The 13,725-nt window shown below is 45.7% G+C and overlaps 1 protein-coding gene across 1 annotated transcript; it reads right to left on the bottom strand.

Annotated features, from left to right (window-relative positions):
* Positions 1 to 1,796: 1,796 nt before the first annotated feature.
* On the bottom strand, positions 1,797 to 9,689 carry LOC137914912 (cingulin). Its single transcript, XM_068758402.1, has 19 exons — positions 8,829 to 9,689; positions 8,622 to 8,719; positions 8,462 to 8,531; positions 8,266 to 8,361; positions 7,855 to 7,976; positions 7,499 to 7,610; positions 7,134 to 7,346; positions 6,782 to 6,930; positions 6,418 to 6,538; positions 6,122 to 6,334; positions 5,743 to 5,964; positions 5,420 to 5,668; positions 5,135 to 5,305; positions 4,873 to 5,034; positions 4,486 to 4,659; positions 4,279 to 4,397; positions 3,867 to 3,975; positions 3,627 to 3,790; positions 1,797 to 3,270 (listed from the first exon to the last, which is right to left on the bottom strand). Exons 1-19 carry the CDS (start codon positions 9,687 to 9,689, stop codon positions 3,138 to 3,140), a joined length of 3,558 nt encoding a protein of 1,185 aa, XP_068614503.1. The 3' UTR covers positions 1,797 to 3,137.
* Between the last annotated feature and the right edge of the window lie 4,036 nt (positions 9,690 to 13,725).

Here is a 13,725-nt window from a genome sequence, read left to right as displayed (position 1 = left end):
TTGGCTACTCTGGAAGGACGTGCTATGTCATGGATACGTCTCTGGTTTTCCAGAAAAAATTCAATGTGAGATATCTTATCAAAAAGATAAATAGTTTAAAGGATTTTCACATTAAAATCCCAGCAACCAGGAGAGGAAAAGGTCTTTTAAGGTTTTTGAAGATCAATAACACAATAGCACCACAGGGGGTGCAGTAAAATCTGTCAGGATCAGCAGGAGGCCAGTGCACTTCTGAGGGCCAGACACCATGGCAGCGTCTCAAAACATTTAATAAATAAATAAAAAAGTATCTTACAATGTCCAACAGGATGGAACGCAACACGTGTACATAAATAACCAGAGTCAAAGTCTCCTTTTAGGGTGCTGGACTTTCATCTCTGTCCCAAAAGAAGGGGAAAAAAATGTCCAAAATTCTCAAAACGCTTTGGCATGAAGTATAAAGGTGTGGATTTCTTTTCATTGCCATGGAGAGACTTTTCTCAGATTTACAGAGGAGCTGCAGGTATTATCAGGGGGCTTATCTTCTGGCATCAGGCTTTGGTTCAGAAATAGCTTACACTTCTGTTGAAGGTTTTCTTTTCCACACTGATCTCGGGTTGACCCCACGCATTCCGCTTGTGCCTCACCCCGTGGTGATCCTATAATTCATTTCTTACAGACAACTCTGAAATGCAGGCTTTGTAAGGTTTACGCTTCAACAAACAAATCTTTGAAGCTTCGAGGGTGTGGGCCGTATAGTTTCGGTCAAGGTGATCCAACTCAGCTCCTACACAGTATTTGATTGTTGATATTTACAGAAACGTGATTGTAATGTTCACACAGACATGGATGAGGTGTGCGTGTGTGAAAAGAACATCAGCGCAATTCAATTGGAAATCTGGAATCAGAATATGATTCTGGAACAAATTAACTGAATTTGGATCAATATATAGAAGAACCACAGCTTTAGTTCTGCTTTTAGTTTTCTGTATTATGGACAAATGTGTTATTTGACAGCTAAAATCTGCACTATTTTATTTCTCCAGGCCTGTGAAAACAATACTCATGCATGAATAAGCAGGAACAGAGTACACGTTCATCAACAGATTAGCCTTCCCTGCATGATCCTTATAACAGATGCAAACAAACAACTCTGCAACAAGAGATAAGAGGACAAATCAACAACACTGGCACTCAGCCGTGGCCTCTGCACTCAGTGAACGATGGGTCAGCACATTCTTTCATGAAAACTAACAATAGTAATGTGTTTGAGGGGATACTGTAGCATGACTGTGACATGAGACGCTGAAAGATGCTTCAGAATGAAGAAGACGTGTGGAGTTACTGCTGTGGCAAATCTAAGTTTCTAAAGTCGATTTGCTCTCTTCTGGATTTATGCATTTGTTTGTTTGCTACTAATTCCTGCTCTTTATCTTGCTCTACAGCTGCTGAACGTTCTTCTACACTCGACAACTTCCTGCTGTGTCAGAACACAAGCGAGGTGGCAGAGAACCAAAACAGTAAAGCTGCAGGCAGGAAACGTGAACAATGAGCTGAAGCTTTTCTGAAACCTTTCACACCATTATTTTTGATTTATTAATAATCTGCTAGTTATTTTAAAAATTAATTAAAGCTACTTTAAATATTGTCTTTTTATTCTGTAACTGTCGAGCCAAGACCTTAACCACAATTGAAAAATAATGAGAAAAATAATCTGACTTTATCACATGATCAGGTAATCAATCAATTCTTATATACATCCGATGTGTAAATGCTGCACGTATTACTACACACAAACTTTAATCTGATTTGAAGACATTTTTTATTTCCTTCAACAGTGATCTTTTCTCAAGTATACATGTGACCATCCTAAGAACCCCCAGAGGGTGCCATTACAGAAATAGAACCATGAATAAAGTGATTGATTACCAATTGGTAATTGTTACAAAGACAAACCGACATTCTCAAACAGGGTGTCAAATATCTAACAATAATTAACAACCAGTGTGACTGAAAAGACAGAAACATTACATTGAACCGCAAGACAATTATAGCATCTTCATTGAAAGAGTGTACAAAAATCTACAAATGTTTAATTTAACACATTTAGAAAAGAAAAAAAAATCAAGAAATACAAATCAAAATATCTTAAGGGACTGAACTTAAATGAAATGTACCAATACCTTTTATAAAGGAATGCATAGACTTTGTGCAGCTTCAAATAAACTTGTTAGACGACAGGAATACATTTTGGCCATTAGTTCGTCTTAAATGTGCGAAGGATCCCAGTTATAAACAAAACCAAACGTCTGCTGTACTTTTACAAAGAAACGCTCTCAGTGAAAAAAAGACTCAACAGCAACTATGGCAATTTAAATCTTCATGCGACATCTAGTCTCTGTCCAATTCAAATATTATTAGTGCCATACTATAATTAGGGATTACCGGAGGGTGCACTGTGGGTCCATACAAATTGTCCCTGACAGATACATTTAGTGTATTCATGAAAAAACAGAATAAAGCAAACCAACTGAAGAAATCTATTAATATGATTAGTTTGCAGCAATTTAACCGTCAGATTTGGTAGAAAATTAGTGTAATAATTACAGCGTTACACAACTAATAGGTTCTCTTTAAATCCCCAACGATTATGAATGCAATCGCGGAATTTGATCTTCGATTTCAGAAGTGCTATCAAGTATTTCTACATCCTAGGGTAGGACGTTTGTGGATTCGTTGAGCTGGTGACTGTTAAACAAAGAGCAGTAATGAAATGAAGAAGGCATATTATGGATCATTCAGTGAAAGTCAAACTATATCAGAATCAGAATCCAGAAATGGATCGACATACTGAATATAAACTAAAATGTGAGAGGTATTTTCTAGTTCTATTTCACTGTGCAACTAGCTCCATGGAAATGCAGCTAAATACTTTGTGTGGTGCGTTTTACTAGTGCGCTGCGTGAATGCAATGGAGTACGTCACTAGACATCATGACAGAAGGAAATGTGGAGAGACAAAAACACAAGAGCTGTTTCGTTTCCTTCAGTCCAAGCTCCCTTTACCTCAGAGGTCTTCGTATGATCCGTGACGCACATCGTCCTGCAGCAGACCTACCCTCTTGCTTACATTTTCCCACCCTCACCCGAGATGTCGCCTTAACACGAGCTCGTCTGCAGGTTGCTCTCGGTGAGGATGGAGGTGATGGTGTTGGGGTCATAATCGCAGTCTTCATCGGAGCTGAGGGCAGACGAGTCCAAAATTGGGCGCATCGCTGCACTGGTTTTTCTCCTGTGACATAAAATCATAATATATTATCAATAAACAATCCTTGTCACCCAACAAGTTGAGACACACTTCTCCAGAAAGCCAACACTCGGTTGTAGTGCTCCCTCTACAGGCACAAAAGGGGAACAACACACATTCCCTTTTTAGGCATATTGGTCATCTGCTGCAGTTTGGTTTAATATAACTTCTCACACTTTGACAACTGTACAAACATCACCCTGTGAAATACTCTCCTTCAGGGAGTCATTATAAGTCTCCACCCGGTAAGTGTTGTAACAATTCACTGTCTGACTCTCACACACACACATCCAGATAATCCGGCTGTCACAACTCGGACAGGAAGAGAAGGAAACACTTACTTGAGCTCAGTTTCTAATACTGCGACTCGGGTCTCCAAGGCCTCCTTGAGCTCCATCTGTTCCTCCATGTCTCTCTGAACCTTTCTCCTCGCTCCATCTACCCTCTCCAGCTCCGTCTCGCCTTCGTCCACCTGTCTCTTCAGAGCTTTCACTCTCAGAGTGAGCTGCAGGCACAGAATAAGGTTATACAAGTTTAGTGCCGACTGAGTTCCATGTTGAAATGTTGGAAAGCACGAATACCTGGTCTCTTTGCTCGTTGTGCGCAAGTCTCTCCTCATCCAGAGTCATGGCGTGTTCTTTCAGTTTCCTCTCCAGACGCCGCTGAGCCGCCAGCACGGCGTTCTTCTCCCTTCACGTAAACAAGAAAGGAACAGCGCATGCGCCACGACACGATGCTGATAAGTAAAATGCCCTTGAGCAAGGCATTTACACAAAGCAGCTTTGTAGCCATTCAGGCCCGGCTGAACTAAAGGGAAGTAAAATGATGATAGAAACGTTTTGAAGATGGAACCTAAAACACGGTTTCTAGAATCAGTTTTAAAATATTTGCTTAGAAAACAAAAGCATGAATTCTAGGTCATAATTTACATTTCTGACACGCAGCTGAACATCAAACAAGGAGAACAGAAGTCGTCCATCTGCTGCACTGTACCTTTCCTCACTCCGAAGACGTTCTTCCAGATCGTGGATCTTGTTCTCCAGCTGGGAGATCCCTGCCGTGGAGCGAGACTGACCCTCCATATCAACGACACGACCCCTCAGCTCCTTCAGCTGCAGGGACGGACAACCGGCAGGTCAGCAATAGAACAGAAGAGGGGCGTGCGTGCGTGTGTGTGTGTGTGTGTGTGTGCGTGTCTACCTGTCTCTCCATGGCGTTCTTGTCCAGCTCCAGGTCCTGCTTGGAGGATCTCTCCTGCATGAGTTCGGCCCGCAGCTGATCGATCTGCTCCCTGCTCCTGGTCACTCGATCCGTCATCATCTCCACGCTGCTCTTCTCCTCATCCAGCTCCAGCTCCACGCGCTTCAGTTTGTCCTGACAGCAACAAGACGAGACCGTATTTAAATCGGACGCTTAGGAAGGAGCCTGGATGAGCGTCGATGGCGCCGAGTTTAAACATGCAAGCAAGTAAAATGTACATTAAACAGGTCTCTACACCAATCGCGGAATAGAATCTTTATCTTTAGTTATACTACTGATGCATGCGAAGCAGAACTACGCACAGCCCAGAGCTGTCGTCATGGTTACCTCTAGGATGCGAATCTCCCGGCCTCTCTCGTTACAGCTGCTTCTGCTGGTCTCCGACTCTCCCTCGAGGTGGCGTATTCTGTTGGTCAGGAGTTCTTTATCCAGCTGGTGGTTGTCCCTCTCCTCACATGCAAGAATAAACTCCTTCTTCTGTCGTGACATCTAGTTAAAGAATTGTTGCGTTTATTTTAGTCAGTAATGTGAGGGTGAATGTTGTGAAATGTCTTTGTGTGTCATCGGCCCTCTGCACGACACCACACACCTCTTCCTCCAGTCTTCTGAGATTTACGTGATTTCTTTCCAGTTCACTCTGAGCGTCGCTCCCGTGTCGTTGCGCCTCCTGCATTTCCTTGCGTGCCCTCTCTTTATGCTCCTCCAGCTGATGCCTGAAAGCCTGCGCCTCCTCTCTGGAGCTCACTGACAGAGACTCGTACTGAGAGAGGAGACCGGATGAGAGAGAGGATAAACGTTGATTCCTATATCGGACGCTGCGAGCTGTAGAAGCCTCCATCTGTCGGTGAAGATAAAAAAAGGATCTCCATCTCACGTCTTTGTTAAGTTTCTCCAAAGCGCTCTCCTGCTGCCGTTTGGCCTCCCCCAGCTGGTCGACGGTCTGTTTGAGCACGTCCTTCTCTTTCTCCGTGTCGTCCAGACGCAGATTGAATTCCCGTTGCTCCTGGCTCAGTCTAGAAGCTTTTCGCTTGCTCTCCTCCAGCTCAGATCTCAGCGCTCTCGCCTCAGTGTGGAGGGCGAGCTCGGCCTCAGAACTCTCCGTGGCGTTGGTCTGCAGCTGGGCCTGGTGAAGCCATGAAGGACAATGATCTACGGCTTTCTGGGAAACCACAGCAGATCACGATTAACAGGACCAACCTCCAACCGCGAGAGTTTCTCTTTGAGGCGCGCATTGGCCTCCGTCTGCTCCTGCTGAGTATCTTGGAGTGACTTAAAGTCTGCCTGAGCTCTACCGAGGCGAGCGTTACTCGCCCCCAGGTCGCCCTCAGCGACTGAGAGCTTCTCCTTGAGCTGACTAACTTCCCTCCGCGCCGCTTCAAGCTTCTGTTCCAGCTCTGAGACAACAGCCGGGTCCGGGAGCTACGAGCAGAAAGACAAAGAAATGACTTTGATGAAAAATGACTGATGTTGCTGGAGATGAATGATGATTATACATACAGTATTAAACAGGTGATTTGTGTAAAACGCATTACTATCAGTTGTCTCTTGTGTACCAGCACCACATGATGGCACCAACCCGTTTGCTTTTCTCCTGCGCCTTGGCGACGTCTTCTTTGACTCGCTGCATTTGGTCCTTCAGCCGGTTGATCTCATACTTCAGTTCTGCCTCCTGAGTCTGGTGAGCTTTCTTTATGGCGATGCCCTCCATGACCTTCTTGTCCAACTCTGTCCTGTGTTTCTCCAACTCTGTCTTGGCCTTCTGTAGATCAGCACTGCATCGCTGAAGGTCCTAAAAGAAGGTCAGATGTATTCATTATATGTATCCATCCGTGCCCTGGACGACACGCTGGGCTGAGTATCTGTGTACTACACCTGCTTTAGAGTCTGAGTGTGGCTCGGATCTGGGATCTGTTGTTTCATGCTTCTCGTTTTCTCCTGAAGCTCCTTTACTTCGTCCTCCGCCTCCTCCTTTTCCAGACGAGCTTGCAAGATGCTGACAATAATTATTTAAACACATTTAACCCAAACAGCAACATATAAAAAAAGTATTGCTTGATGATCTGATCAGCAGCTTTTGGATTGTGGAGGTGAATCGTCACAGTTTCATTCACTGATGATCCAATAAGTCACAATTTAACGTTCAAACAACAGGAAATAAAGCATCAACCATGTGGCTAGTGAGCCTTGGGATCCACAAGCCCAGGTCGGGCACAATAAACACATTTTGAAGACTCACTCCTGCTTCGTCATTCGAAGTTCGTCTCTGGTGGCGTGAAACTGCTCCATCCAATGGCTGCTCTCGTCCCTACAGTCCTCCAGCTGCTGTTGGAGGGACCGCATCGACGCATTTACACGCAACCGCTCTGCCTCAATCCCCGCATGGGACTAAAACAGGAGAAGAAGGAATGAGAACTACCCCCCCCCCCTCTGCACGAAATGTCTTTGAAAAGCCAATGAACGGATATGACCCTCGAAAGAGGAATAAAACAGCAAGCGAATGAACGGATGAAAACGTGAATGAGGTACTTTTGTTTACGGATGATCGGGTATGATACTACTACTACTAACTACTGTGTCTGAGCACACACCTGAGACACCTGCTCCATGCTGCCACGGAGCTTCTCCATGTCAACGCTGTACTGCTCTCGAAGCAGCTCGATCTCTTTGTCGTGGCTGGTCACCTCCTCCTTCAGAGCTCCTTTGAGGGCCGTCAGCTCCCTCTCTTTGTGCCTCAGCACCTCCTCCAGCTTCTGCTTCAGCTGGAAAACCTCCATCAGCTGTGCCTGAAAAGACATTAGGTCCTGCAAAAAAAAATTTAAAAAAGTATTGACTTTATACTTTCGAGTATTCCGCTGTAAAAAAAAAAAAAAAAAGCTCTTGAGATTGCAAGTTGATCTAGATTTAAGATCGTAGGTGCGAGGTGGGTCCCGTCTGGAGCATATTTCTGTGATACCGTCTTGTTGACAGTCTCTCTTCTCAGTTCATCCTGAAGCTCGGCCAGCTGGTCCTCCATTCCTCTGACCCGTGCCTCCGCATTCTCTCTATCCATTCGTAACTGAATCAGCCTGTCAGGAAAAGAGGACACACACACACACACACACACACACACACACACAGTAGAGCTGAAATGATTTCAATTCAAATGACTCGCCACTTTACCATTGCAGCTCTTCTCCTGCTCCTCTAAACACTGGAATCTGTTCTAGTTTCTGCTTGCATTCGCGACACCAACAGAAATGCTGAAGTGATGCCAGACAGTCAGGGCAGCGACAATATGTGCATGCTCTCGGGGGGGGGGGGCCTCCTCACTCCGATTGCGTCCCGCTCAACTCCTGCTTCTTCCGGTCCAGCGTCGCTCTGAGCTGCAGGTTTTCTTCCAGACAGGACTCCAGCTCAGCTTTCAGAGTGGGAACGCAGTCGCTGACAGAGTCCTACACGAAAAGCAGACACGATGAATAAATGAGCGCCGTGAAACATTAGACATCAGGCAGACATCGGAAGAGGCCCTTTGGAAAATGTCATTGTCGTGCATTTGCCACTCAATCAATAGGCAGAAGGGATTAGTTTAGCCATTAGCTGCCCACCTTGCTAACCGACATATAATGAGTTATTATTGAAGTTGGAGTATTCTGTGTGTTCCTAGGGGCTTTAAGGATTAATCTGAGGATTAATCTGAAGCACACGCTTCGAATACGAATAAACCTGATCGGTTTCTCTTACCCTTCGCTTCACCTGCAGTGCACTTTGCAGATCGGCCACTTCTCTTTCCAGTTGCCTCTTTTCTCTCATCCACTCTTCACGAGGTCTTTCCTTGGGCTGAAGGACAAAATGACAGGATAGACTGTTTTCTTCCGTTTGCCCTTTATTTTTTATATTTAGTGCTTTTCACCATTCTAAATTCTCTCCGTGAACAAACCTGCAGACTCTGTATCTTCTGACAGATGACCTTGACTTTGTGCTTAGTGACGACGTCACTCTCATTGGTCCTGCAGGGAGGAACGCCAGACACTCCGACCAATGTAACCCTGGGATTATGATCGGAAAACAAAGTCGCATTCTGCCGCATGCATCCTTACCCTCGTCTCAGGATGTTGTACACATGCTGCATGACCTGCTCCTTCTCACTGCTGGTCTCTGCACTCGGACCCTGGTCCAGCAAAAGGTCAGGGGTCACCTTGAGACACAGATTAGAAAACTGCTCTTGCAATGTTGAATGCGACGCAACATGTGGTGGTCACTGTCCGGCAGATGCAATGTCCACCTGTGAGACGTTTGCTCCTTACGTGTGCCTCGGACAGATTGGCTTGAGGGGTCTCCACAGCGGCATACTTCTGGGGTGGGGGCCACTGATTGGCGGAGGGTCCAGGAAAGTGAGTGACAGCACCCTGGCTTCTTCCCACGCTGCTGTGCGTTGAAGACGGGGGCGAGGTGTAGGGGTTTGGGGTGAGGAGGGGCGATGCAGCTCTGGGCTCGCGATACGCAGGAGGGAATCCTCTCTGAGGGCCTTCGCTGGCGACACCATCGAACCTGCTCATCGGTCTGTTGACAGGAGTCGGCCTCTGATTGGAGAGATGTGCAGTTTGATGAGGAGAGTCAGCGTAGGACTGGTTGCTCCTCCCAGAGCCATTGAGCCCCGCCTTGTATGAAGCGTCCCAGACATGCTCTCTGTCCCCGCTCACTCCGAGTCCTCCGTCGAGATTCCCATAACTACCAGACTTCCCGTCTCCTGGCGGCCGAGACAGATGGAAATCCTCATTGCTCGCTCCTCGCTCTCCGTCCCTATCCAGCAGCGAGCCATGGGATTGGGCTCGTCGTAACGCGCCTCCCTGTCCTCCTGCATCTGCCCCTTGTGACCCCGGTTCTGCCTTCTCTCTCCTCCGGGGAAGGCTACTGTAGCCAGAGTGGCACTCGCTTTTGAGTTGGACCCCGTAAGAGTCTCCTTTCTGCCCGTCCTTCAGAACAACGTACGGCTGGCCAGCAATGCCTTGCACCCTGACTGCCACGCCATATTTGGAGGCGTTTGGAGGCTTTGTCTTGGGGTGGGGCCCTGACTGGCCCCCACCGGTGTCACAGAGGTCGTCGATGAAGCGGATCTGGACCCCGTGGTCCAGCGGGGTCTTGTGACCTAAAGACGGTGTGTTCATGCTGGGGAAAAGGCAGAGAAGAACAAAGCAAGGATACCGTTTACTTTTGACCCATTGTCCTTTTCAGACACAAAAACAAATCCATTTGCTGCATTGTAATAATTTCAGATCCAGATTAATCTGTGAGATGCTTCCAACCACACACTCACATTTCCCCCACCCACATGACAAGGTTCAGCGTGACACATAGCGAAAAAGAAACCTCGCGCCATTATGGAGACAGCACTGACAACAACTTTACAGGACTTTTATTGTCATTTGGTTTCTTTATTTTTTTATATCGTTTCCTTTTTTCAGACTCACTTATATTCACATCAACGTAGTAAATCCAGTGTCGGTTCAGCGTCTACACTCTTTACCTTGAACTATTATAGATTTAGAATGAAGCCTCCCTGCCTGGGTTTGGACTGTTTGTGTGGACTTTGGCCTCCGTGCACTTGATTAGTCATTAACCTGAACGCACACACCCAGACATCACTTTCTCCGCGCTCCGCTCAGACACACCTTGCCCAACGTTTGGAAGTTTACCAAAGCAGATACTTTACCTGCTTCGCTCGGCTGGCCTGTGGCAGCGTGAACGGAGACGGGTGATTTGGTAGCTAGCAAGTTAAATTCTCAACATCTGCCATTTCTTTTTTCCCTTCTGCACCTTTTCCTCTAATCTAAACGCTCCTGTTGAGTAATTCTGAGACTCACCTAATGTGTGTCACGCTTTAGTCACTAAGTCAAGGCCACTGCCAACAATCCAAGGCACTGGAATTGAACATTTCTGGTACAGCGTTGTGCTATTGATCACACCGGGTGTTGGATAACGGAGCAACGTGCTCTCTGCGTAATTACACGGCTCACTAAACTAGCTCCTCTTTCTCATGAACTCTGCACCTTGTACTTGCCTTTCTCAGTTCTCCAAGGTGAGAGACGGAGAGACGGAAAGAGGCTTGTGGAACTGGGAGGGAGAGCCCAGTTTGTTCTTCTCTTATCAGCACCCCTGTGATAAAAAATCCGAAGTCGGAGCCGTTCCTGTGCACAGCCTCGTCTCCGACACGCGCAAGGATTAACGGCAAAAGTAAACACCAAAACTCTGCTTTGCACCCACACAGTTTTGAACACATTTCTTCGTTTTTTACATTTAAGAAGCGTAGAAAACAATTAGTAAAACGAGCCAAGATGGATGACCTTAAATGTTCTTGCTTTATTGCAGCAACACGTAAAAGTAAAGGTCCGGCATTGAGCAAAGCTCCATCACTTGGATGCCGGACCTGCTCATCAGACGCACAGTCATTCAATTCTTTAGTTCACCACAGAGGAAGCATCATGTCGCAACGCATTTGTGTAGCCTGGCATGAGGCCTGCAGTCACACGACCTCCACAGCAAGGTCGCTCAAACACGCCGCACGCTGAAGAATGTGCTACAGTTTCACCCCGTGACGAAGGGAATCCATCGATTTCAGGTGAAACGCTGCCCTGGGAAAAGCCGATCTGCCACTCCGGAGAGTGCGAAGCGGACTAACGGATAAATAAAAGAAACAGCAACAAGATGTTTGTGAATACAATTTCACTTTGTTTCATTTTTCTATGAACAAGGGTCGGGGGGTGGGGGGGGCAACCCATCCTATTGTCCAGGTGATGTGGGGCGGAAAACGAGGGCAGAAATTCTGAGGCTGTCAGAAGGATCCTCGCTCCCCCCATTGCGCCGTTTATCTTATTGCAGCAAGCGTGATGTTGTTCTCACTAAACTCTCTTCCTCGCCGATTTCTTAGTGGACTTCTAGAAAACAAGTGTGAAACACACATCTCTCCGAAATGCGATGGACAGACGGACGGATGGGAGACAGAACCTATCCCTACACCCCCCCCCCCCCCCATCCTCATTGTGTTTGTGCAGAGTGTAATAAACATCCTCGTATAAAAAGTAGGACACAGAAAGAGTGCTTCTGTAAATCTAGGCGTTGCTACGGCGCCTGCTGTTTTTGATTTCTTTAATTCTCTAAAGATGAAATGTTCAATCAACAAGTAATCAATCTAGATTAAGCTTCTCTATTGGGAGTTGTTGCTTACATTATATGAAATGGTTAACATAAAGACAAGGTTAATTTTCTAGGATGTGACTTTTAACAACGCGACACGACTGGAGCAAACAGCAAACGCTGAAGTTTAACCAAGTAAAGACTGAAGGATTAAACACCTCGCAGGAGCTCGTCTCATTTCCTGAGAGGCCAATCATTAAGAAGTAAAATCTGGAATCTGGAGATGTACACACATCAGTGCTGGTCCAAACCAACACAGCTTCCTGTATTGTTTGAGGCCGGGCAGCAACTCGGTCCTCGGGGTATTTTCCCAGTCCATTATATTCTCTACATAAAAGCAGCTCCTCTTCGTCCCTCTGCGGGTCAATATCTGGCCACAACCTGACACTGCTGCTCGTTTCCACCCAAACAAACAGCCATTTATTCCAGAGGACTGGCACTGAGGTCACAAAGAGAAGCTCAGCGTCACCAAACACAACTCAAAAGACAACATATAGTACAGTACATGAGTACATAAACGTGCATTACACAGTGTGTGTGTGTGTGTGTGTGTCAGTGAAGTGTTTACAATTATTGAACTTCAAAATCAATCCTTTGCTGGCATTACTTTCATCAGACACCAATTTAATCTTTAAGCGTGTCTCCTTTTAAGAGCTGCTCTTCAGTATATACATGTATAAATATATATATACATATATATATATATATACATATACATACATATACACACTTAGGTCTTGGATTATTATGCAGAACACATTTAAGAACCACAAACGTCACTGCATGTAGTGTCAGAGGTTCTGAGGTAAATGCTTTTCCCAGAGTTTAGTCTTTCAGGTGACAAACACCCCTGGTAGTACGCAACAGAGAAATGTGACTTTCTCTACTTGCAGAGATGACCGACACAATTTGACATTGTCTGGCACGGCTCTAATGTTATTTACGCTAACTGGAGTATTCAAAGGTTATTCATTACAACTATGAGTTCATATCAGCTCTGCCCCTTCATATCCCTTTAGCTAACGTCGGCTATGGAGCGAAACGGGCTCATGGGAAGCCTAAAGAGACAAAACACTGGAGGAAATCACAAGACAAGCAACTTAACCGAATGAATAAACATGATACGGGAGAAGAAAGGGACGCGTCTGCGGGGTTAGTTTAGCTGTCAGGCGCTATGGAGTTCGCTTCAAAGTTACCTCTTTCTCTGGAATTATTCCGGTGCGCCTTTATTAGAAAACTTCGCCTCCTTAATGTCGAGACACTTCCGCGGGCCTTCATTCAGGCAGACGCGGAGGAAAGTGGGTGGAAAAACAACTCGGCCACAGCGAGAACAGAACATCCCGCAGCGACTGCAACCTGTTACCTCCGTCTGGGATGGACCCGCCCCGCCCAGTCGCTCCCAGACACAGCGCTGTGATTGGACCACGAGGACGGTATAGGCGGGATTTAAAATGTCCGTCCACGTTTTCCATTGGTGCATTCCATAAATCCGTCATTTATTTCTGAAAACTTTATGGCGTTTTCTTTGGATGCGCGAACGCTCGAGGGAACTCCTGCTATCGGTCGAGCGCGTCGTTGCGCGTTAATTTCCTCCAATTCGCCAACAGATGGCGCAGTTTAGCCGCATCTTCCAGCTCGAAACTCTAATCCGCAACAAAGACTTGGAATTCCAGTAACAGTAAAACGCGGAGTTCAGTTGAAAGTACAGGCAATTTAATACTTCGGATTGAAGTACTGTTATACTGCATTTATATTATTATAATATAATTTACATCGGTTCTAATTGTTACATGTACATATTTGTTATTGCATTGTATTTAAGGTTTAAGGTAGAATTTGCAAAACCAAAAAGTAAGTGCATTAATAATCCAATAATTCAAAAGATAACGCATTCTTTGTGATGACTGTCCCTCCATCCATTTTCTACTGCTTTTCCGCTTTGTTGAGATAAATATGAAGTTTAATTCATTCTTAAAATCATGCCACAAGTTGTCGGTCACATCTTTGAAG

This window comes from Brachionichthys hirsutus, chromosome 3 (assembly GCF_040956055.1).
Source record: "Brachionichthys hirsutus isolate HB-005 chromosome 3, CSIRO-AGI_Bhir_v1, whole genome shotgun sequence".
Taxonomy (NCBI): domain Eukaryota; kingdom Metazoa; phylum Chordata; class Actinopteri; order Lophiiformes; family Brachionichthyidae; genus Brachionichthys; species Brachionichthys hirsutus.
Note: the sequence above shows the minus strand (reverse complement) of the source record. Positions and strands in the feature narration are given on the sequence as shown.